Genomic DNA, 26,584 nt, shown 5'->3' on the forward strand with positions numbered 1-26,584 from the left:
TCTGTGGATACGCACCTGCAGCCTCCTCCTCTTCCTCCGCCTACTCCTCCTGTCCTCCACCCGGCGTTAGTGCGCAAACCGGCCGGCATGCCGGCGCTGGACTCAAGTGGAGAACAGAGCCGTCTGCAAACTGATGCTCCATCTGCGGGGATCTAGCAGCAGAGACCGGGTGGATATCGGAGCTGCATCATGGGCGTTGGAGAGAGGCAGAGCCAAAATGAAAGCGGTGTAATTCCACAGACATAAAAAGGGCGGGTTGGGGTGGAGGGAGAACCCGAGTGGCCGTTGGATCAGAGTTGACCCCGTGCGTAATTTGAGGTTTGGTTGGGGGTTTGTTCACTGAATTTCCACAGACACTGTACTTTTTCCTCCTCCTGTCAATCTCCACTGGAGTTGTAAAGGATGGAGAAAGGCGCACAGCTGCAGCCGCAGCTGTCCAAGAGCGCCGAGAGCGCGGAGGAGGACGTCTCCAAAATACACGATGAGGAGCTGCTGAAGTGGAGCAAAGACGAGCTGGTGTGGCGGCTGCGGCGGGCAGAGGCGGAGAAGAGGGGCGTCATTGTGGAGCACGGCAATCTGATGCGGGAGGTGAACCGGAGGCTCCAGCAGCATCTGAACGAGATACGGAGTTTGAAGGTGAGATGGGTGGGTGGGTGGGAGGGGGGACCCCGGGGAGCCAGGTTGAACCAGGTTCATATATTGAGGATAGAGTGAGTATCATGATGACGTAGATCTGTACCTGAGACACGAAGCATGATGTCATGTTGCCACATTCACAGTATTGGGTCCGGTCTAAGTGGTCAGGAATTACAAATCATCAAAGCCGCTGGATACACACAGAATACTTAATAATTAAGTTTAAGCAATATTATTTTCTAACTTTACATTATGCTCTAAACACAACACCTGCACACCAACTTATTTACGACATTATCCTATCAGCCAATCCTGTGGCATCAGGATGTGATCTCAGTGACTCTGACTCGATTGCTAGTTTGAGTCTCAAGCTTCTGATCTCCTGAGATTTTCAGTCTCACAATTTTTCCTCTAAATGTTGAGAAAAAAAAAAAAAATCCAGTCATCAGCAGTTGAGTGTTGATGATACAGGTCAGAGGACAATGGTCAAACTGACAGAAAGACTATAGTAACTCAGATAGTCACTCTGTACAACTGTGGAGAACAGAGAAGCATCAGAATGAACATCAACCTTGAGGTGGATGATCTACAACATCAGAGACCACGTTAGGTTCCACTCCTGTTAGCCAGGAACAGAAATGTGAGGCTGCAGTGACACAGACTCACCAACACTGGACAGTTAAAGACTGAAAATCTAGCCTGGTCTGATGACTGTGGATTTCTGCTGAAGCTGCAGATGTAAAGTCACAAACTGGAGTCCACATCATGAATCCATGGAGTCCACCTGCCTTGTGTCAACAGTCCAGACTGCTGCTGCTGGTGTGATGATGTGGAGAATGGTTTATTAACAAACGTTGGGACCTTCATATTAATCAATGATGGTTTAAATGCCACAGTCTGAGTATTGTTGCTGACCATGCTCATCAATTACTTTTAATAAATAGTTTATTAGCAAACTTTGCAAAATGTGCTGGTTCCAGCTTATTCACTGTGAGGATCTGATTCGTTTTTTAGTTGTAGAAAACTGTAAACATATTTATTTGTTTGTTACATAAAACAAGACTTTATAAATGTCACCTTCCACTCTTGAGAAATTGCAATGGTGTTTTTTTTTTAAACAATTAACTTAGAAGATACTGACAGTAATACATTTTCATAGATACATTATTTATTTTATATGAATTAAAAGTTACTTTTGCTTGATAAATATTTGAATCTTTCTCAATTGACTAATAATTTTATCTCTACAAGACACACACACCTACACTCATGCAAATGACGGAATTTTTTATCTAATACAAGAAATAGGCACGTGTATGTAATCTGTCACTCTGCTGTGTGTGCGTTTGTGTGTGCGTATGTGTGTGTGTGTGTGTGTGTGTGTGTGTGTGTGTGTGTGTGTGTGTGTGTCCTGTCTAAACCAGGACGTGAACCAGAAACTGCAGGAGGACAACCAGGAGCTGCGAGACCTGTGCTGCTTCCTGGATGACGACCGGCAGAAGGGGAAGCGGGTGTTGCGTGAGTGGCAGCGTCTGGGCCGCTACAGTGCCGGACTGATGAAGAAGGAGGTGGCTATTTACCTGCAGAAGCTGAAAGAGCTGGAGCTTCGGCAGGTGGAGATCATTTGGGAGAACCAGGAGTTCAAAGAGGTGTGCCTCATGCTGGAGGAGGAGAGAGCTGCGGCTGTGGCAGAGGCAGGAGGTGGTGGTGCAGGTGGGCATGTTGGCGCCGGCTGCAGGAGCTCTATCGACAGTCAGAGCAGCTTGTCTCAGCTGGGTGGAGGTGTCCCAGCGGCTGGCCTCTTGCGAGACGTTGGTGATGGGAGCAGCACCTCAAGTGCGGGAAGCACAAATAGCCCAGACAACCCCCACCACAAATCCCCTACTCCGGGCTCTACTGCCAGCCCCGGATCTGGGCCGAGATGTGTTTCCTCAAAGCAACCCAACAAACCAGGAGGTGTGTGTGAATCAACAGGCAGGAGGAACAGCTCCACCTCAGAGTACCACACCTTCCCCCAGTCCTGCCGACCACGTGGAGGGTCCCTCACTAACCTGGACCCTAACCTGCTTTGGGGACATAGCCCGGAGAAACACAGCAAGTCCCCCACAAGGGTACCAGTTGACTCCCACCTCAAAACCTACGGCTCTGACCTATATGCCCAGAAACAACTGCTACTGTCAGGGCAGGCATCAGCAGGCTGTGAGAAAGGTTCAGCCAAGTCCAGCCCAGAGCTGAGTCAGAGACATCGGCAGGTTAACATAGGGGGGGCAAGCCGTGGGAGTCCTGAGGCCAAGCAGCCAGCAATGGGGACGCCTGAGCACCTGCGGAAAGGGCGGGTGGTTGTAGGGAGTCCGGAGTCTACACGGCACCACTACCACTGTCAGCACAGCCCCGGGTTGGAGCAGAGCAAGGGGAGGTATAACAGTGACTCCCCTAGAAGGGACGGTGGTCAGAGGAGGGCAGTGGGGGAGGAGATGGCCCCTCACCACCAGAGTCTGTACAACGGTAGGCACAGGGTAACTTTTATCTTGTATTTTAACTCATATTTTATTCATAATCACAGATTAAATTGACATAAAGTGACATATTGGTTTGACATGTTGAATGTGAAGCTCGTACTCTTCATAACAGCGAATTTTTTGCATAACTAGCACTGTTAGCGTAGCTGTACCGCTCTGTGTGTAGCCCATAAAAATAAGGTGAAGCCATGCTTTTTTAACAGCACTTTTGTGAGCAGGTGACAAGTGTGTTGTCAGTGTTTGTTATTTAAAACATCAGAGTACAGAAAAGGGGCAACAACAGCCTGTCCACCTGGATGTCAAGTCTAAAATTCAACATTTTTACTTACTAAATGTTTAATAATGTTTAAGGTATTAGGACATTTAAAAAATTTAAATTTTATTTCAAATGTCAGACTAAATATTCTTTAGAATACATTTAATTGCTCTTTGTAAGATTATGGTCTTACATTATCATTATACCAGTGGTTGAATTAATATTAGTTATAGCAATAATTTCTGGGACAAAATATCGTCCATCAAATGTTTTATTCTGACTTACCTAATACCTTTTAATAATGCACCAATTAGAGGATTTCTTCAGTTCAATTAACAGCTTTAGTTCTCTGAGAATTTCTGTAATATCCAGAAAAAATTGGTATTGCTCAATGAAATATCCTTAACTGAATCGAATCTGAAATCTAATCGATTTGGGAAATCAGTGGCGATACCCAGGCCTAGTTAAGAAATAACCAATATATATGGAAACCTTTCAAGAAAATGTTTAATAGGTGTATTATTGAGGTGTCAAAAGGCGCAGTGAAAAGTTCTTAATGAAAACGTTGGGCGCACCAGTGCAAACAATGTAGAAGGTTAGTGTGGAGGAGCCCTTACTGTTTTAGAAACCAGAGGTCCCTGTGGCCTGTAAATAATTTGCTATAAAGACATTCAGCTGTAGTTTCTATAAGCTTATCTACTTCAACTACCTCTGTTTTTTAGACTACTCTGCATCTAGTCCTGTCCTCCAAACTATTCAAAATGGCTTCTTCTCTCAGCATTCAGCTATTTGCTAAGATCACATTACAAATGTCCACACAGCCTCAAACTATGGGTTCATATACTGTCTCTTTGGCTCAGACATAAGACTTATGGGAAAGACAAGGTCAAATTCACCCACACAAAGTGTCAAGCGCTCCCAAATGGAACCCAGACAAAAGCACAAACAAACACACAGCTCATGTGAATTCACTGGCAGTGGTAATAGTGTTGAGAGTCTGAGGGAGATATATATTCGACTGTGTTTGTCAGTAGTGGAGTGTGGGTGATGCAACTGTCAAGGGTGTATGGGTTACATAGGTACACTAGAGGTGTTCAGGGGCACCACACACACACCTTTGGGAAATGGAATACAGAGACAATATTGATGGATAAAGAGATTTTATTGTGTGTGTGCGTGTGTGTGTGTCTGTGTGTTTGCGAGATAGACCAAGAGAGAGACGTCTCAAAGCTGCCCACTCATTATAATTAGCTCACATTTGATAGCTGCTCAACTCCTCTAAAATGTTCAGTCATTTATTCCACGTGCCGCCATACAAGGCTGCTTTCTGACGGCAGTGTACACGTGTTGTGCTTCGAAATGGCGCAGTACAGGGGACGATACATTTGCTGCTTGGCTTTTGAACATACAATATTTTAACTAACATTAAATTCAACAAAGTGATTCCCTCTTGGACCATTGAATTTAATTGTGCTCCCTGCTATAGCAAAAAAGTAGTGGAAGATGATAGAAAGCACTGAGATTCTGCTTCCAAGTTGCATTTCCGATCTGTGCTGAAAAAGGTGAGGATATGAGCTAATGAGTTGGGCCCCTTTTTCTGGCACAGAGGACATGTTTGATCACTAAACTCTGCACACTAGCTGTCAAGCTTTTCTCCGTGCAGCCCGCCTGAGGCCTGTCTTGGTCTAATAAAGAATAATCACATACACACAGCAGCTGCCAACAAGAATTGTCCAGCAAAGATGTACCGTGTGTAGTGCATACCTGCATATAGCAGCCTGTTTGAGCCGTTGAGCTGTTTGTTCATGGCAGAGAAGTCTCTTTCCAAACACTAGTCAATGCAATGGCAGGGAGACGAGCCAGATTTGGATAGACAGATGCCAGCTCCGTCATCCCCTCCAACTGTGACTTGTCCTTGTAGGATAAAGCACAAATATTAATATGATTTTTAATAAAGGCGAGATCTTTCATCCAACAACTCATACTGAGGAATTTAATCAAACAGACACTGGCCCTTTCCTTGAGCATGGTGATTAATATTCTGGCAAGCAGTTTTAAATTTCCAATACATATGCTTCCTCCCACTCTAGAGCTCCTGGGTTGAGTACATCAAATGCAGCTATAACCTTCATCTCAGGGAATCTCCTCTGCAGGAGTTTAGATGCTGAGTAAAGTACGGCCCCAAGGGATGTGTGTGATCAAAATGAGAGTCAAAACACACTTTGGGTTCACACACCCAAGTCAATAAAATAAATAAATATTGATTTAAATGTAATTTTGTTTAAATTGTCAAATAGTCGTCTTCATTTGTCTAAAATGACCACAGACAGAAGTGTGTCTGATAGCCACATTCTGTGGTGCCACAGTCCTGCACTTTGTGAATTTAGCATCTAATCGGACCCCCTCCGTACAGCTTGGTTCATAAAGTGCTTCATTAATTCAATAAAAGGTTGTCCCTGGAAATATATGTTATGATATATATATATATATATATAGCATGTACATATATGTTTTATTATTCCAACCACACCTTATACTGATAACAGGATGTACTGACACATTAGAGTGCGACTCAGTCCGCATATTTCTGCTTGAACCGGACAGGCAATGATTTTTAATGTCTGAACCCACCCTAAGCCCTGAGCTGTCCGTACCTTGTCATGCAATTTGTGTTACCATGATCACAGTTCGCCAGTTTACCCAGATTATACATGCAGGCATCATCAAAAGTAACCAAACAGTTTCATCCAGAGTTTAAGTTAAATTCACATGTTTGTTGCCTGTGGTTTGTAGCCAACGTAACCAATCGGAACCAATCCCAAATGCGTTTGTGTGTATAGATTGTAAGGTTGGTGTGTGTACAGTGCTTTCTTTTGTGCATTAAGGGTCAGATATGGGTTGACTGCAACAGATGGCCTTCATGCATGTGTGTGTGTGTGTGTGTGTGTGTGTGTGTGTGTGTGTGTGTGTGTGTGTGTGTGTGTGTGTGTGTGTGTGTGTGTGTGTGTCAGTGTAAGTGAAATAACAGCAGTTTTTGTGGAGCTCAGATAGCCGGAGCTCACATTATCGTGCATAGGCAGAAAGTATCTAAATGGCAAGCACAAAGTACACACACACACACACACACACGGATAGAGACAGTCATCTAGTTTCTGTCAAGGGAGCACATAATGCATTACATTGCTGCTGCTATTAATAAACATAAACCAAATTCGTCTGAATACCTGCAGCTTTGGGGCTGTCACTTAAATAAACTAAACACATTTGACCATTTAAACTACTCAAGCCGATCTGACACTTATAATGTCACGTAGCATGATACCATCACCAGTTTCCAGATCATGATAGAGACAGTAGCGCTATTAACACAAACATTTGTACACGATGGTTTTACTGCACTAGACAGGCTGTTTCTTGAATGCAAATTCACTAAGACCGATTTATATTTGTGCTTTCCAGAGGTGGGACAAAGTCCTTGTTTTGCAAATCACAAATAGGCTGCTGTGACTGTGAAGTTCCAACTCAAGACCAAGTCATGTTAATAGGAGCCATTCATTTTCATTTTTTAAACACAATTACAAGTACAGATGATCATAAGTTACATCAGGTTACTATATTAGGCTGGGTTTCATTTGTAATTCATGAAATCTGAATCAAGTTTTGAATTTCTTATTAAATCCATTTGTCAGTGTGGGAAGTCAGAGTGGGTTATAAGACAAGAAGAGACAATGAAGCCTTTTACAGTGAACATGCCGTCTTCAAACCCAAACATATCAATGGATAAATGTGGATGAAAAGAAGTGCAATCATACACTTTTCAAACACACTATATAACAGAAGTTGTAACTATGATAATAAGTGATAAGATGTGCTGTGCCTGTGCAGAGTTGACAGTGGTAAAATCACTCACTCATCCAAACAACTGTCTGTGCCATCCTCTGTTCAGAAAAAACTTACCCAAACATGTTTTCATGATTGTGAGAATCAAATGTGGAGATTTTACCTCGAAATGATCTAGTACTGCCATCAGCCATAATGAATCCATCATCATATGAATGGCTGTATTTGCAAATGGGTGGGCCATCAACAGCTGGCTTTTGTCTCTAAAACTTAAATGTGCATGTCATTCCCCTCATAGTTTTTCAAATTAAATTAACTGTCTCACTTTCTAATTACTTGTATTTAAATTAACTTAGGTGGATGTTTGTCTATTTATGTGTCCACAAAAAAAACTTAAGGGGAAATTCCAGTTATATCCCAACAGAAACCATAGGTTCAGTTGTAGCAAGAGACTCTGGATCCAGACAGCAAAGCAAAAAACATTGAGAGACACCAGTCTAGTGTATCGAGGTGACATAACTGTGTAGCTGTCCTCTGTGACTCAACCTGTCTTGGTCCTGCAAGAAATGTGGTTTCTTTGAAACAGTGTCACTGAGAAAGATGTCTGTGCCGCTCCTGACTTCAGTCGTATTCAGCGCCGACAGATCTCAAGGAAGTTGTAGGGCTGTGCCGGAGTGAACATTTGTATCAGACAGCTCAGCCCTGAAATGACCTAAAATATACATGAAACACCTTTCATCAGGAAACAAACATTCCAGCATACCTTTGACCAATCAATGTCAAGTCTGGGCCTGTTACCTACATTCACTCCCACTGCACTGATGAGTGATACAGGCCGTAGAGCTGTGATTCCTCAAATAATAGACAATACAATTTAATAAGGTATTGCAAATATAAGTAGAACACTAAACTGAGCTTAAAGGAATTGCAATGTTACACTAAATAGGTGCATCACAGACAATTGATCACCAGAAAACACTTTACTCTTACATATCACTCTGCCTCACAATGGGTCATCAAAAAACACATCACTTGATCATACAGACAGGAAGGTTGCAACGGTACAACGTCATCATGAAATACAGAAAAGGTCAAATAAACAATGCTCCTGATGCCCACTAAATTTTAATGTTGGATGCTGGCTTTACTCTTATAACCTACTGTAAATGGGAAGAACCACATAAACCTTAAAATAAGTAATTAATAGCCAGCTGTAGGGAACAAAAGGGTATAGTTGGATTTTGTTATTCTTGACGAAAAAGCACATCACTAAAAAGCTCAGCTCCACAGATTCTCTAGAGCTGTGATGAAACATACTTACCAAAGGATTTATTGAATATTTGACTAGAACATTTGTTGGTTGTGGTTGACTGAATTCAGATAATCAAATGAGTATAATAAGATGCTCGAGCATCCGTGACTCAGGCATTAAAATATGTTAAAAGATCCTCTATATTACGTTCTGCTTCTGAGCACACTCTTTTTAATCGAGTGACGTACCATTGATCCTGGAGCAGTGATTAACAGAGGATTTGCAAATTGATCTCAGGGGGTCAAATATATCTGGTGTTACCCAACATAGATTGTTATAACTGTTGACCAGGAGATCAATAGCAGCTGATTCATCATTAAAAGTACAGCCGTGTTGGATGTCCTAAGGATTAATGCCGGTGGTTACCACTTGTGGTCTGAGCCACACACACCTTATTTTTACTCAGAGCCAAGCTTAAAAAGAATGGTCAAAATGTGCTCATGTTGTGTGTAAGGGGTGAAAAGATGTACTCCTGTATCTAGACCTGTTTTGCCTTCTACTTTTACTTATTAACATCAGACCAAGTTGTGATCGTGATACATCCCGATTTCAAAACTGGCTGGGTTTTCAAAACTCCAGACCCCATCTTAACCTCTAAAAAAAAAGAAGTGAAGTATACACCAGGAATAGGAGATTGTGCTTCTCATGCAGCAATTCCTGATGGCACACACAAAGCAGAGACTAAAGATGAGAGGCTATTTTTGAATGTTGCAGTTGGTGGCTTTAGCTAAAGCAATGAAGTCTCATTCATGGACTGGATCCTCTGATGTCTAGATTGTTACCCTGAATACATCATAAAATCATCTCATAAAGGCTCCTCAAAAGGGAAGGGAGTCTTTTTTGTCTCAGTTTAAAGGACACAATCACTAGACTGTAAATTATTTAACGGGGCATTCAGCTCATCCCCATCAACTCAAACGGTTTCAAACAGAATTCGACCTAGAAGGGCTTATAAATCTCGATTGGAAGATGTGGACACCATGCTTAAACCATTGCTTTTCATTTTCAGTCTGGACAATTTGATCTTCCCAGTGCACTTTATATCGTGTGTCTGTCATGTGTTGAAGTTAAATTGACATGTCTACCATGTGGGCGTTCCTTCTGGCATCCCAAAGTCGTATGTTTGGATTAAGGTCCAACAAGGCATAACTGAGGGAGTTCACTGGCTCTTATCCCGTTCTGGATTCCCTGGGGGAGTGGTTGGAAGGGACAGTCATGACCCTGAATGCCAGTTAAGTCCCTGCAGTCTGTTTCCCTAGCTAGTGACAACTGTCATATTTGTGTGAGAGTTTGATAGAAAACTGGAATTCTGATTTGGCTTAGGGTTGTATCACTATGGTGCTGTAAGTGTGGGCGTCCATATTATTACAGCAACAGAGACCGGATATGTCGATCCAACTCCACAACCGAAACACTTGGATTGATCTGATTTAAGGCAGACTGGGGGACGACTAAAGAATTAATGTGACACATATCAACAGGCAGATGTAAGTGTGTGTGTTTGAAAATATATGTCAAAACAGCTTTGTGGCAAGCTGAAGGTTGCTGTGTCTTTCATTAAAACACGAATGTCTGTCCCTCACTCTTCTTTCTCCAGACTAAATCTTTGCTGGTTTTGGACATCCAGTGTTTTTATCACGATGCATTAGTTGCTTTTTTAAATGATATACCCATGACTTTTTTATTGATTCTTGAAATGTGGTGCATATGTATTTTCAAATCGGGGCTGAAATATTTTAGGGCCATTTCACATTGCTGCTTTGAACAATCTCCACAGTCTCAGAGCATGTTGTTTTCGAACTGCCCAGTGGAAGAATGAACATGTGAACACACCATATAACATACATTTTCTTACTTTCCTTTGACTCCCTTCTCATCGTCCACAATGCTAATCCAAATTGACCGATTCGATAAGCTAAGTGGCATCATGTGGGATGATCTACAGCACATGCAACTGATCTTTATATTTCATGGATCTCTAAACCACTAGCTGCGCCCGTTAAAATAGAAAAGTTCTGTCAAATTTAGATTGTATCGTTCTTAGGTCCATTTCAGAATCGATTTTTGCCTCGTCCCTACTGAGTCACGTGTCCATTATTATTCCTTTTTTCTCTTGTTTATCTGTCAGCTTCTTCATTTCCTTTCATATCTCTTGTGTGCTGGAAACCACCATAACTGATATGAAATTCTAATGTGTTTGAGTCTGTCTAGTGTGAGCAAAGCATGTAGTTGCTTTGGAGGAGACTACCTGGTATCGTTCTTTGTGCATTATATATTTCATTGTAAGTAGTGTTATTTGTCGTCGTGAACACCCTGCAGAGGCAGTTGCTTTGTGCTATGTAATGAATTTACTACGTGGGTGTATTCTCCAGGCTGCACAAGTAATGATGCTGCAGTTTCCTGCTTGAGATTTGCTATTCATGTGTGTGTTTGTATGAATGAAATACAGTAGTAAAGGAAAGCAGCTTGTCAAGCGCAGGTTGTGACCAAGAAGAATTAATAAGAGCGAGAGAGAGAGGGGTTGATGTACAGTATCCTCTGTGGAGTCCAGTCTGCAATACCGTGCACTTTCTCAAACCGCTGCATAAAATATACCATTATGCATGTGTCAGCTACTTTGTGTAAAGGTTTAAGTAGCACTGTGATTTGGTCTGAACCAATTCAACCTGCTAGTATTTCATGTTGTCTCTCTTAAGCCAAGGTTTGTGTGTATGCATGTGTGTTTGTCTGTGTGTGCGTGTGTGTGTTTATCAGAGTCTGTTCATGGCTACTTCATGGTAAAATGTGGTTATTGCTGTATGATTTGAACTAGAACATTAGGAATAAAATTATCTGTTTGTTCCAAGGATGACAAACAGAGTGAAGGCTCTTCACTGCTTAGAACTAATGTGTTTTAAATGGAATAGTCGGACTGAAGCACTGAAAGTAACAAAATATTTAAATTAAATTTATAAATTTTCTCAGCTCCAAATCGTGGGGTAGATTTCCAGTGTCCAGCTTTTATTCTCTAATAGTCAAACCCCCAAACCAAACACAAAACACACACTTCCATGAACTAAGATGTAAAAGCTTAAACGTGGCAGCTTTATCATACTATTACCGTTGGCAGAGCATTTTACTAATTCAGCAGACACTCCTATCTTATGACTTGCAACTGTGGGAGAGCACTAAAGCGCCAATACAGCAGGAGAACTTGAAGTTGTCAGGATTCAGACTGACAAGGGACTGAATGTGCAGATACACCAAACAAGGAAGTAGAGTGCAATATAGCTTTATTTCAAACAAACTGTATATACATATTTATTTATGTGATAACTTATTGACATCAACCCAAAAGTACTGAATGTGAGTGAGGGAAATTCAGGGAAGCAGCTCAGAGAGCTTGCACAGAGGTAACCCAGGAGACAGTCTGGCTGAGGGAGCTGGCTGAGCATGACTGACTGAACTGGGTAGGTACAAAAAGATCCATAAAAAGGCTGGCAAGAGAGGTAAAACAATGTTCTGTCAACGAAATGGTGGTCAGACTAGAGTTTAAATTCTGAGGCAGGTGACAGATGACGGAGAAACAGGTGCATGGCCTGATAGCAGGGAGGAGCAGGAACTGAAGGTCATGCCCATCCAGCAGCACACAGTGTCAGAGGAGAATATAATATTAACCTGATAACCATAAATCCAACTGAAGAAAGTACTCGGTGCTAAATATGTTCAATAAGACACTGTGTGTGTAATCAGTTTTAGGAGTGCACTAAAATAACTGCAAGTTGGGCATGTTAGGGTAATAGAGGTATTAGGACAGGAAGTACTCTAGGATAAGATGACTTTTCAAGAGGTTCTTGATGATAGAGGGGCACCCCAACACTGACAACATGTGGCAGGTTGTTCTTATATCTGGAAGCCAAAAACAAGAACAGTCTAGACTGTAACTACCTTGTGTGTAGGGATGCCAGTGCCAGACAATGTTCCCTGGAAGAATGGCCCTTCATGTTGATTGGTGCCGACCCAGAAGCTGCTGTAAGCTTTAGTGACTTGAAGTTGATTCTGGCAGCCATGGGTAGCCTCTGGAGGTCGATGAGCAGCAGAGCGACAAGTGCCCTTTTGGGCTGATTGAAGACCAGATGTGCCAGAATTTCACTGTGCATGAAGGGAGGCTCACAAGAAGGACAGTGCAGTAGTTGAGGCGAGAGATAAGCATGGCCTGCACCAAGAGTTGTGTGACATACTGAGTCAGGTAAGGTTTTCACTGTTATTAACAGTAATGTATGATGAGCGTTCATACCTTGCCACCTCATTATTAAATAAATATTTCAAGATTTTGGGGAACAACAGTTGATCCATCTGCCCAGTGCCTCTGTGGTGTCTCTGGCTATAGCAAAGGTTGCCAACAACAATGGCACTCAATCTGGCAAGCTCACTGTGATAGCAAGACTCCAGGAAGCTGCACACAGTAACTACAGCGGGCTGTTGTTAGCCAATAAATAATTACAGCACATATACTATGCATCCCTCTAAAAAATAAAATAGTTCATTATGATTTTATTTTAGAAATATGCAATAAACAGGGGAGGTAGATTACTTAAATCAGCGGGCTTTAAAGATGTTGGGAGATATTTTATTTATCCCTGCTTATTGTCTTTATGCCAAACTAAGCTCATCACATCCAGTCTACAATTATAGTACTTAGCTCCCTTGAAAACCACAAACTGTCATTTTCATATTTTGGGATTATAATAGCAAGACAGGCTACATGAGTAAATTGGTGTGTTTTAGAGTTGTTTTAGGTATACAGTGTTTCTTAACTGTGTAAAGAGTAAATCTCTGTCCTCTGGTTCCGAGGCTTTTTTCTATGAGAATTGACTCCAGCTCAATGGACTAGTTGACACTCTAACATGGGAGTGGTATAAACCCTAATAATTTCACCCTCAGAAGCAGAGTGAATTAGTAAATTAGCAAAATCTCTAACTAGCCCCTAATTTGAAATAAAAACCTACCACAAGCCAAGTGTAAATCCAAGGACTTCATTAGCCAGAAATCACATAAGGTAACAAGTCATCCAGATTTAGTTAACTGATTATTATTTGCTTTTCTATTATGCATGTCACATTTGGTTAGTCGTGTCCTGTGGATGGATTCGATTCACAATACTAACCATAATAGATAAAAGAGTGAATTTAATGTACTTTGTCTTAATTGGCTGAAATTGGATAATTTATCCTCTGTAGTCCCACATTAAATGTTGCTGTGTGAGAGAACGAGTGAATTGTTACATAAGTGCAAAATCTGTGAACCGCCCCCCAACACACACACGCACACATGGGTCCAGATGAACAAATGCGAGCACACATGCATATATGCATAATAACACTTGCACACATACACGTGACAATGGTGATGGTCAGGGAGGTCAGGGGAGGTCTCTGGCACAGTCCAGCTGAAGTTGACAGCTTGTGTGGACATGTGCATGTATAAAGGATGTGTGTGTGTGTGTGTGTGTGATCAGAGGTCCTGTGTTAAGGACAGGCCTGATAACTAGGCCAACAGCTGCTTCCCTGGCAATTCAGCTTCACTCAGCTTTGAAGCCCTTTCCCCCTATTATGACAACACAGGAACATTTTACATATTCATGGATCTCACTTTGTAGAACAGTGACCATCAGACACAAGTACACATGCCACATTTGCACGGACACACGCACAGACATTTATTTAAAATCCCTTTGTAGAGGCGCTCGTAACAAAACACGTGTCCAGGTGTTGGCTAAAAGCCTGCTTGAAGTGTCACCAGTTCAAATAAATGTGTCATAGTCACCTTGTGTATGTGTGTGTGGGTGGTTATGGTTGTTTAAAAGAAATTAGGATTAATTTAAATTCAGAAAAGCTGCCACTCTGTCCCTCAACCACATATTGTGTGTGTGCGCTCTTTGATGGCAGACAGAAGACCAGCTCTCGTCTGTTCAAAGGGTTCCTCAGTTTCTGCTCTCTAGATTCCATCTTTTTACAAAAACAAAAACAAAATGAAATTGCAGAATCAAATGCTGGAAAACATTTACATACATGTATACACACGTTCACAAAACACACAGACCATTCGTCTTTTCCTCCTTTCTGACACATCCTTTTCTTCTTTCGTCCATCACTCTGTGACACACACAGTGAGGTGCATTGAAGCGAGACAGAGCTTACAGCTGTGAACCAGCCCAGAGGCCTGTCCTCGCCTCTCTCTGACAGCCTGGACCTCTGAAACACAACCAGATGCAATAACAGGTCAGCAAGGAACGAGGGCAGTGAGAGTGCATGAGTGTATGAGAAACTAAAGCAGAGAGTGCAGTGGACTAGCACAGGTTGATCCAGCAAACTGTCAGAATTTACTCTATATTTAGAATATATGCAGAGTTGTTCATTTGCAACAAATGACCACCGTCAGTGGTGTGCTTCAGTACGTATCCCCAGCTATTTGCAGCAGAGCATGTTCTCTGCAGTGTCCTGTTTTCGCTGATGCCCCCTGCCACTCTGTGTCTGGTCAGAAGTAACTGTGACATAAGGCAGAAGGAGTGACACATCATTCCTGTTATCTGGAGAATCTCTGTGCAAGACACGCACACTGGCACTACGACACTACAATAATATTATGTGAAAGGTAACTGTACAGCACAGAGCATAGTGTATACCCCTTAATGTTCATTTATACATGGCACCTCGAATCATCCATTCTCCAACATATGCCATCCTCTAACCAGAAGGTCGGCGGTTCAATCCCAGTCTTCCCCATTCCACATGCCGAAGTGTCCTTGGGTGCTGCACATAGATTCATTCTATGAATGTGTGTGTGGCAAAAACTGAACTGTGTTTGAGTGGTCATCAAGACTAGTGTGTGGGACAATAAATGTATCTCTCTTAGAAAAGTACTGTATAAATACAGTCACAAACATTTTTAAGATAAAGTTACATACATTTATATCATATTGTAACATGATAATTTATATTCTATGATATTATTTAGTTAGTGCTGCAAAAGCCAAACCTGTCAACAACCTCTGAAAGTTGCAATGATCCAACATTTTCACTCATGCCAACCTGATGGGTACAACACATATTGTGAAGAAATGCCCCATTGTGGGTATTCAGGTTTATCCATGTAGGAGCTTGAGTACATCATGGAGCATCTTTAACATTATTGTACAAATCAAAACTACTTTCCTCTTCATGTTTGTGTGATTTTTAGAAGTCAGAGCAGAACTGACAATTACCTAAAGATCGTTTTCTATCAATAAATCAGCATCCACCAGTTATTTAAATTCCACTGCCTTTGTGTAGTTATGTGTCTGGTAGACAGTGAAAATAATTGTAGTGGCCGGCTAAGTTCCCACTCTACTGTCACAGCATCATGCTGTAAGTGTGTTGCATCCTTACCTGAATATACATGCATTTCTAAAAGAGGTTTAGCAGCCATGACAGATTCAGACAGACTGCCATCTTGTATCTATGTCACAAAAAGACAAGAAACTAGAAGATGATGGGTAAGAGGAAGTGTTGCCAGTGGCTAGAACAGCTAACCGTCAAGAAATACACTTGTCACTTTAAATGTGTTAGCTGCAACATTGCTTAGACTACGGTGCACCCACACATTTTACTTTGAGTGCTGCCATTAGTTCATTGGTTATTTCTGTTGATTTCTTTGCAGCTCTGATATCTGCTGGCTGCTGCACCAACTCCTGTAGGAGTGTAAAACTTTGGGACAGGTGAGTCTCACACATACCCACATACATATGATAATGAGTGCATTTCCTTTTTCTGTGAACTGATCTTTAACCATTGCAAATAAATGCCTAACCCTAACCTTACTATAACCTGAAGTCCTAAATAATGGTCCTCTGAAGTTTGAGGACTGGACAAAATATTAAAATGTCAAACCCAACATTTGTCAAAGAACCATAGAGGGACATCTACACACACAAACACACAAATCCTCGTCTTACCACATTAGTGAGGAGCGATAATTGACATAATGCATTCCCTAGCCCCTTATGCCAAGCTTAACATTACAGCTGAATGCCTAACCCTAAACCTAGCCATCACCGAAACCTAATTAAAGCCAATTCACAAAAACAAAATAGTACAGGAAAAAAGAGACCTGCCAATACTGAATTCAAAGTACTATCATTAGATTCCAAAATGAGGTCAAACTGTTTCACTTTTTCAGAGGAATTGATGTTGCCAAAAACAATTAGATTTCCAATCACAGCTCTGGGACTAGGACCATGGGTAGAGTATATTTGTGTTGTGAAGTAATTTTGAATTCATTACATATTTTCCAAGTTCACCTTCAGGTAAGGGCGGTAATCTAAGACCTAACTGGTGGTCCATCGTCATAGAAGTCTGATGAATTGTTAGATGTCTCAGGAAGGGAAAGCAGGGCTTGGCTCAGCAACAGCTGACAGCTGACAATGGTGGGTGATGGAAAAAGCACTATGAGGAGTTGAACCCATCCAACTCCTCTTCCGTAGATGAGTCGGTGGGTGGTACGACAGAGGTATGGGGTACTTGGGCCACTCAAGACCATCAAGGTGTGTAACCAGAGACAGAGCTTTGTCCACAAAGAGCTAAGAGCTGTGCGGCACAAAGTCAAACATGTAAACAATGAATTTTGTACTCAAGCATGTTTACTCAATCCACCTTTTTTTTTTTCTGATATCCATGAATATCAATATGAAGGTGCAGTCAGGGTGAGGGAAGTTTACGGATTGGGAACCTCAGAATTGATTACCTGCTCTTTGCAGATGATGTTGGCATCATCGTATCTTGACCTTCAGCATGTGGTCAAGCAATCAGAGCAGACTTATCCCTGGTGTATTTTAGCATTAAGTCACTTTGTTTTGCTGGTAAGCCAACATTAAAACAGTAAAACAATATCCTCGATGTCTTAATTTCTAGCAAAGGTGAACACTGACCAGCTCACAGCAAATATATGATAACATAATATTTTCAGGACTTTCAGTGAAGTTTCTGATTCAAACCATAATGACTGTCACTATTGACCATTTCATTTTAATAACACGTTCGCAGTGATGAAAAAAAGAAGGTCAAAGGACAAATCAAGTAGGCAAATCTTTGGAGGAGTTTGTGTGCCCAACATGCAGCTTTCACAAGATCACATTCTGAAAGAGAAAAGTGCAAATTGTTGTTTGTCTCTTCATGGTGGCCTTGTGACAGAGGGTGTAGACCGACTCTCTACAGCTCCTCCTGTGACCCTCAATTGGTATAGAAAATGAATGGATGGAATGGAATGGACGTTGAATAAATGCCCTCACCTAATTTCACTTTTTGGCAAATCATTAACTCCATTCCTCTTCAAAAAGATGTGAACAGGATTTTTTTTTTCTTTCCTAACTTAATTTCTGTTGTGTGTATGTTTTCTATAAAGTTGGATACCTTTTAAAGAACTGATGTTTCAGCTTTAGCTGGAGTAAAAGTTCTCTTTCTCTGCCAGTTGTTTGCATTTCAGTTGGGCAGGTTATAATAACCTCTGCTGGAACACTGAAATGCAATACAGCTTTTGATTTGAATGTGGAATGAAGAATTCAAATCAGAGTAAAGAACGATTGCAATTTCCATTTAGAATTACAAATATCAAAATACGTGTAATTTTACATTTTTATTTAACTACGAAAAGAGATGCATACACAAATCCATTATTTATAACAAAGTGGATTGTTTTTCACTTTATTTGCATGTTTGGTTTTTCATTCAGGCATCAACTATCTAACATAGGGGGTTGGGCGGGTCGGGTTAATATTTAATGATAAAGTGGTTCTTACTGGGTGAATAAATCAGTTTCAATCCTTACCTGGAGATGAGTCATCCCTGTATTCTGCTGACTACAGGCTCCACACTCACACACACACAGATACGTATAGTAAATACACACAGATACATATAGCCACATGCAGTAATTGCAATGTTTCCCTCATGTCTTTCAGCCTTGATGCCTCCTGACCATGATATGCCTCGTCATCAGATTCTGCTGTGACAACCCCCCCTGCCCTCCTCCCTCGCGAGGGAGAAAACAAGTTATAATTGAGTTATTGGATGGAGGGGAGAGCAGATCGATACATAACAAGATGGATATATGACATGGAATTCAAAATTAGGCAATGAAGGGCAAGGGAGCCAATGTAACAAGATGACAAAGTGGAAAAACACAGGAAACACTTGAACACTCTCTCTGCCCTGTCTGCTGCTGCTATGCATTTCCTGTGGACCACCAGACTGAATGTCATTGTATGGAATGAGCAGAGGCTCATCCCTCGCAAAGAGAAGAAAGGTAAAAAAGAAAGATGAGATTTATTTGTGTTGCCAACAAAATAGTCCTACCTCTTTGGAAAGACAGACCTTTGGATCAAAGAAGAAACATGCCGTGTATTTCTCCTGTTAACATTGGAGGTTACAGCCTCCACCCTACACAATCACAGTGCCAGTGAGTATTTTAAACTCAACAACATGTAGCTAACTATATCATCTACTTAAAAAAAGTAATTGTGTATTTAGAACTGAAGCACAAAAGAGTATTTACAGAGTAATTTTTACTTCAAGAAAGAATGAAAGATAAATTATTATAACCTGTAATTGCTGAGATCTGGGAACACAGTTAAAACACACAATTAGCTAGATTATTGAAACCATGTTATATCAAGGTTAAAAAATGAAAAACTGGAAATCAGTACGTCTCAAATGGTAGAAATAATTCCTCACAGCACATGAAACTTGTATTCAAACTACTACAGTACTACACATTCTAAAACATTTAGCAATTTACTCCCATCACAGTGGTGAAATGCATTTTGAAATGTTTTTAAATTTTCCAACCATTTGATAAGTGCATCTAATTTATGAACAGCAGTCATAATTTTTTATTCTTGCCTATACAACAAAACATTTGCACATTTGCTATTTCTATATATCCACAGCTCATGGATAAAACAATAGAAGAGAGAGATGTACATGATGAAATGCAGGTGACAAGGCCTGCGTGTATTTTTGTGACACCAGCACACCTCCAACACGTCAGAGAAAAACGACACCTTTCATCTTGTCATCTTGTTTTATGGTAAACCATTTCTCAGTTGTATTAAAACTACCTCTCCACTCTACATGCTCTACTTCATGTGTACAGAGACTACCCCCGTCATTACAGCTGATGTGGATACTCTTTAAGTCACATCACCTGCGATGGTCAGCGATTGGCCGCACAAGGTAATATGAGGACCATGTGTGCAATGCTTCTCTGATCCCTTGTTTTCCATGAGTTAAAACAGTCAAATGTGTGTGTATCTTGACACTTTTTGGTAAATAGTTTTGCGATGTCTAACACCCACAGCTCTAGTCCCTTAATGGAATATGAGCTAGTACCCAGGATGTGATATGTTAAGTTGTGGGTAATTCAGGAAACATGGTCGCCTTTTCGCCTTCTTTGTCAGCATGTTGGATCTCGGAGGGCTGAATATTGCCTCTGCATGTATCTCTCTCACTCACTCAAACACACACAGTACTGTGTACTGCAAAATGTTCTTTTTTTTGAAGACCACTCCTGTATGGGCTATGGTATACCATGAGAAGATGGTCATGATGATTCTAGAAATGGCTGCCTGTGAGATATTGGGAATGATCAAACAGGGCTGTGAACAGTATGTCTAAACAACATCAGCGCTTTGGACACACCTGCTCATTGCTGTTGCATTAGGTGACTGGATGTTCCATTTGTAGGCCAAATGGCTTCGTAGAACTCAATCAATGTAGTGAAACTCACTGTGCAAGAGGGGTCTGACTGCAGAGATCAACATTGACAAAGTGAAAATTCTCATAAGCCTCTACATGGTGGCCTCAAATAGCCCCAGATTATCTGTATTTTGTTAACTTCATGTTGCCTCAGGGGAGCTCCCTGTTTGGTAGGACCTCCTGCACCAGGCTCAGGGGACTGTTTTTCATTATTTTCCCCAGGGCCTTAAGCTTTGGGCCTCACCCATGAGTGGGCTGATTATCCTAGACATGGGTTTTCCCTAATCTGTGGTTTGCACTCTGCAGAGACCCCAGCCACTTTATAAATCATAGTCCCTGTCAGCTGATGAGTCATCGTCATGGGGAAAAAAATAATCTTTGTGATCCTGAACCCCAGTTTCTCCTCATCCTTCCATTCGCATGTATCCATCACGCAGCATTACGCATGAGTGTCACCACAGTATTTATATATATATATATATAGAGAGAGAGAGAGAGAGCAATCGGACTGATTACTTCAAACATCAGTGGATCTTAACCTCCACTATGGGAAATTATTTGGAAATAGAAGTTTGAAAGTGAAGTCAAGTTTACTTCAGCGATTTTACACACTTGATGATACACGCACAGTGTTAGAAGATATTATTAAAAACTATAATGACTCTGCTGTTTAATGCTATCTGAACGTAATTTGTTGTAAATTGTTTCATATTTAATTTGACACCCATATATATTTACATACATTTATGTATATGGGTGTCACAAAAGCACAAATAGGACTGTTGGTTTTAATGTTAGTGATGAAGTAGGTCAATAATTTGGCTTCAGTTCACCACCTCACGTCTGCATCGTAATTTTCCCGTTTCAAAAATGTTCGTACGCATGGGTCAGAGTTAGCTTGGCAAGGTTTTCCCCTATCTTAGATTTGTATAGTGACCTGACCTTCCATGGCCTTCTACCCACATAATCTGGCCTTAGCGCCTGGTGGGACCAGCCAAACCTTGGTGGCATCTGGCACATTCACCATTTATGTAGAGTATATATGTAAATAGTTTATTTATCTGCACACATGGGTCAGCATTCTGGTGATGATGTAATTTAAATCCAGCTTGAAATTTAGGTTCTAATTGGTTTTCTTATATTACTTTTGGAATGTGTAAGGTCAACATAATTGATAGCGAAAGGTGAAATGTGTTATCCTGGTTCTCTGAGTGTAGCGACAATGTCTCAGCTAAAAACGATTTTGAGATTGGTTTTAATCAAGGTACGTGTGGTTTGAATATCACTCAATATAAGTGTGTTACCAACATAGGGGATGGGCCCTAAAAAGTATCCATGTTAGCTGCCCGTTCAATTATCGTAACTTGTATAGCGCCTTTCCAGAGACCCAAGGACACTTTACATGCGTAAGTGGGGTCAAAAAGAGAAAAGATGGTGTTTGAGTTTTTTGCGGGTTTCGGCGGGAAGAGAGTTCCAGAAAGTGAGGGCTGCGACACAAAGGGCTCTGTCGCCAAAGGTTCGTAGTTTGGTGTTTGGGATGGAGAGCAAACCTGTGTTTGAGGACCGCAGCGTTCTGAGCTGAGTGTAGGGGTGGAGGAGTTTGGAATATGTCTAGTAGAAAGATTTCTTCAATCTGAGAATGAGGGTTACATATGTAACCGTCTGCTCCTCATGGCTTAGCTTGACTAATTTACTCAGGGAAGCAGTACAAAATGCAGCATGTATTTAATTATAATACCAGAGCTGCACCACTAAATTATAAGAGTTTGGGCTTTGTATTCTATTTCAAGGGTTTAATTTAAAACCCTAAACAAAATCTAACTTACTGTTCTAGATTTCAACAATTAACTCTACCAGAACTAAATAAGCCCCAGCTTTGTGTTAAACTATTATCCTGTAAAGAACCGTTTGTTTATATTTAGGTTATTTTTTTATTTTTGGGAATTTCAACTGCTAAAGTAATAAAAGAAAAAAATGAAATTTGACAATGCTGTTACCACCAGGGCTAGCATGTACCTCCTGTTTGAAGAAAGTAGGCTTATAGAGAAGTCAACGAGTTCCTCTAGGCATATTGCTTGTTGTGTACGGTACTTTACTTTTTCCCTTGTAGTTATTAATTAAATAGAAATGTACCCATGGTCGATAAAGAACAGGTAAGGATACGTATATTATTGTGAAGGGACACAAAAAAGGTTTGCTAAACTTTGACTCCTTCTTTAGCTTTTGTGTCAAGTTCTGTTCCTACACCGACAGTGTTATGTCAGCGTTTGGTCATTTGGTTCTTGTGTCTGTGTGTGTGTGTGTGTGTGCTTGTCATTTTCTACACTACCACGCATCTAGTCATGGACCACATGTCTTTCTATAGAAGTTTAAGACACTAACACTATTTTCAGTTTATCAAGATATTATGCTTCAGGTCCCAAAATGAAAAGTCATCAATCAAATAGTATTTTCATGTGTCTTTAACATGTCATAATGTTAAAGACTGATAATATCTGCAACGGAGAGTGAACATTCATTTAGTTCACAATGATTAGAGGGAAATATCTACATGCAATTGTTACAATATCTTTTGAGATTAAAAGATACTGTTGCACAAAGCATCATTAGAAAAAGTATTGTTGATCCATTGTTGTCGAAGTCACTGAAAGATTAGAATTTAAAAAACATTATTAGTTTTCTAAAGGAAAACAGTACATTGCCCACATTATTACCACAAGGGTATGATAAGAGTTGTCTTGCATTAACTGATCCCTGCAGTATATTGGCCAATTGAGAATAAATATTTGTCAAGTCTTATCTCACAGTTTTGATAGTGACAACAAATGATCCAGTTTCTTGACAATCATTAAAGCAAGAATAGCTGCTTAATAGTCTTGGGTTCAGAGCTGGTAATGTGATACCATAAGCTTGGATCAATGATATGATGGGCTTAACATTACATTCATTTTCAGTTTAGCTGAAATTGTATTTTTTATGTTGAGCCGAGAAATTTACCACAAAAAGTTTTGCTGACTTAATGTTTAAGTTATAATATAAATTGTGGCTTGTTTGACTTGGAACATACACTTTCTTCAATCAGGGTGTCAAAATAAAATAATAGGACATGGTCGGTGATTGTGCAGTGTGCTTGTCTGTCCCCAGAAGTAGCTGCCGAGTGAGCGCTCTGCTTTCGTTCTGCTCTCTAAGGTAGACCACCTCATCAAGTCATCCTGCTCTAGATACAGGCAGCTGTGTACTTTTGAACCAGATCCAAAGTCCGAGAGAGAAACGTAATACAGTGTCTCTGATTTGCTATCTAGTATCAACAAAAAAAATTGTTACACAGTTCCGATCTTTTAATAGCCTGTAGAGTTAACTTGACTTCTTTAACATGTTCCATGAACATTGCTTTGATTCTAAACATCTCACCAAAACCTTTTAAAAAATCTGGCAGTTCAATAACAGCATTAATCAGATGGAAATTTGTATTCACATTTAGCAGCCAAATCTGATTCAACTGATACAATTCCTAATCAGCTCTAAAAAAATATAGCCATCATTCAGCCCTACCTTCTTTTAAACCACTGGTTGAATATTTGTGCACATTCATTGGTTTCTAAGCAAGAGAAGCGTATGTAGATTCTGAACAAAAGCGCTGTTTCCATGTGGACTTCTGAATAGAGGCTCCCACATACTGAAGCACAAATGTACTGAATCCAAGGTCAATATTTAACAAGGAATGACTTGCAAACTTATGAAAGCAGAACTTGAGGTTTATGTCAAAAATGTATTTCAATCCTCCCATTATTGCAGGATTACGACTGGAATGTTATCCTAATCAGAATGTTGACCTTTTCTTTGAAATTAGATTCACCACCAGATGAAATGATCAAGACATGTGTCCTAATACAACTGGATGCTTGGTTGTGTAGAAAATGTGACCATTTTACTCTATCCATCCACACAGTGGCTCAAAATAATGTACACATACAGACATATACAAATATACATATCCTTAAACTGTACTGTATAACCTCTTCACCCTGTTTCTAGATTTGGTGACAAAACAAGAAAGGAACTATAATAAATATATAGATTGTTTTTAAAAGTCAAGAGTAGTATATCTGCTTAGTTTTTTATATATATATATATATATATCTACAGTTATTATTTTTGACTTATTGGTATTATATAACTTATTATATCCAGAGATGTATGTATATGCTAATAAAGTGTCTTTATGTAAAAACAACTCCTTTTGCAGAAAGTCTTCATTGTATCCATTGATTTATATTTGACATACAAAGACATACATACCAGTGTTAATTTTGGCAGCTATTTTTGATTTAGTCTTAGTCTTAGTCTTTTGACGAAAATGCATATCAGTTTTAGTCACCTTTTAGTCATTTTAATCCTTCTTAGTTTTAGTCTAGTTTTAGTCGACGAAAACAAATTCCATTTTAGTCTAGTTTTAGTCGACGAAAACTAATTCCATTTTAGTCTAGTTTTAGTCACATTTAATAGCCACATTAAACTCCTTTTCTATAAAAACATATAGCTGCAGCCTAATAGCTTAAAAATATATATTTAATTTTAAATGTGAAAACAAAAAGGGAGAGCAGGTCAGACTGGAGCCGGACACAGAAACTTCAGCTCTGTACAAACCAACTGCAGCTTCTGCTCTGATGAAGAAGCTGAAGCGCTGATCTCTGAGCAGCTGAGACCAGAGAAACTCTGGTTTTCACTGTTTCCATAGTTAAGAAGCAGTCGGTCACTGAGAGGCTGCTCCACGAGAACGCGCTCTGCTTTCACTGTGTCTCTCTGAGCGAGTGCGCGAGGCGGGGGGCGGAGCTACGGACCGGAGCGCTATCTGGGGCGCGCACACACACACTCACTAGCCCGCTCCTGATACTTCATGACGGCCTGATACGATGATGTTTTAAAAATTATTGTGACTTAGTCAACCACCAACATTTTCGTCTCGTCTCGTCAACGAAAATTAAAATAGATTTCGTCATAGTTTTTATTTTCAAAGATTCGTTTTCGTTACGTCTGCGTCTCGTATTCGTCATGGAAAAAAGGTCGTTAACGAATATATTTAGTCATAGTCTTCGTCAACGAAATTAACACTGATACATACATATTGTAATTGCAGAGCAGTGATTCTCACTGACTGGTTCATAACACAGTAGCAGTCTGCAGTGTTGGACAGATCATGGGTTATTGTTTGTGTTTCACACTCATCTGTATGGTCATTGGAAAAGGGGGGGGGGGCTGGGAATCACGGAACACTATTAGGTCTACAATATGGCCTGTTCCCTCAGCTGGAATCACAAGTTGCTGTCCTTAAGAGCTGAAGAAGGACAGAGTGAAAAGAGAAAATATCTCAAAATCCCACATCCCTCGAAATGTATCAAAAAAAGGTATGATGGTATATTCAGATAGTAAACATGATTTTTAAATTTAATTGTATTCTGGTGCCATTATCTTTCCTACAAAACATATTTTCTAATACAATTTACCTTTAATAAACATAATGAGACATGGCTGTTATCTAGTTACATTTTCTGGTGCCAATTCTTTTCCATAATGAAAAAAAACTATTATCAGTCAATCAATCATATTTTATTTGTATAGCCCATATTCACAATTCGTCTCATAGGGCTTTAACATGGTGTGATATCCTCTGTCCTTAACCCTCAGCAAGAGTAAGGAAAAACTACTAAAAAGCCTTTTAACAGGGTAAAAATACATAGAAACCTCAGAGAGAGCCACATGTGAGGGATCCCTCTCCCAGGACGAACAGAAGTGCAATAGATGCCACGTGTAGGAAAACATCAAGATTAAAGTTTTTAGCAGCATTGATGAGGGTAAACATTTTGAAGGATAACTTCAATACTATATGTCAAGCAGTCCTGCTGCGATCATAGTCTATGGTCAGCAACCAGCAGGATCATGATCCACCATTAAGATCGGCTGCCACTAAAGTCCACAGTCATTGTTCACTGCCGCCAATTAGGATCCATCTTCAACTGCCACCTTGGTCGTGGTCCACCACCACCATCCGATGCGAACGCGACAAGGGTCTGCCATTACCACTACGATCAGCCCGCACGATATAGGATCCGCCATACTGGATCCACCATTGCGACCTCTGATACGCGATCCACAAATCGTAATCCATGGTGCGGCCACAGCTGCAGCCCTGGATGCGATAAGGTAAAAGGGATTCTGGGGAAGGGGTCGAGTCAGTGTGGGGTAGCTATATATT

The 26,584-nt window shown here is 40.5% G+C and overlaps 1 protein-coding gene across 1 annotated transcript; it reads left to right on the forward strand.

Moving 5' to 3' along the window:
• The first annotated feature begins 402 nt into the window (after positions 1-402).
• LOC128453801 (coiled-coil domain-containing protein 85C-like) lies at positions 403-21,913 on the forward strand. Its single transcript, XM_053436893.1, has 4 exons — positions 403-636; positions 2,061-3,141; positions 16,241-16,298; positions 21,799-21,913. The coding sequence occupies exons 1-4, from the start codon at positions 403-405 to the stop codon at positions 21,911-21,913; spliced, it is 1,488 nt and encodes a 495-aa protein (XP_053292868.1).
• Positions 21,914-26,584: the final 4,671 nt, after the last annotated feature.

The sequence above is a fragment of the Pleuronectes platessa genome, chromosome 12 (genome assembly GCF_947347685.1).
Source record: "Pleuronectes platessa chromosome 12, fPlePla1.1, whole genome shotgun sequence".
Taxonomy (NCBI): Eukaryota; Metazoa; Chordata; class Actinopteri; order Pleuronectiformes; family Pleuronectidae; genus Pleuronectes; species Pleuronectes platessa.

Excerpts from the sequence above, each read along its gene's own strand:
- LOC128453801 (XM_053436893.1), top strand. The coding sequence starts at position 403 with ATGGAGAAAGGCGCACAGCTGCAGCCGCAGCTGTCCAAGAGCGCCGAG. Across the intron at positions 637-2,060 it reads ACGAGATACGGAGTTTGAAG|GACGTGAACCAGAAACTGCA; the intron begins GTGAGATGGGTG and ends TGTCTAAACCAG. Across the intron at positions 3,142-16,240 it reads CCACCAGAGTCTGTACAACG|CTCTGATATCTGCTGGCTGC; the intron begins GTAGGCACAGGG and ends ATTTCTTTGCAG.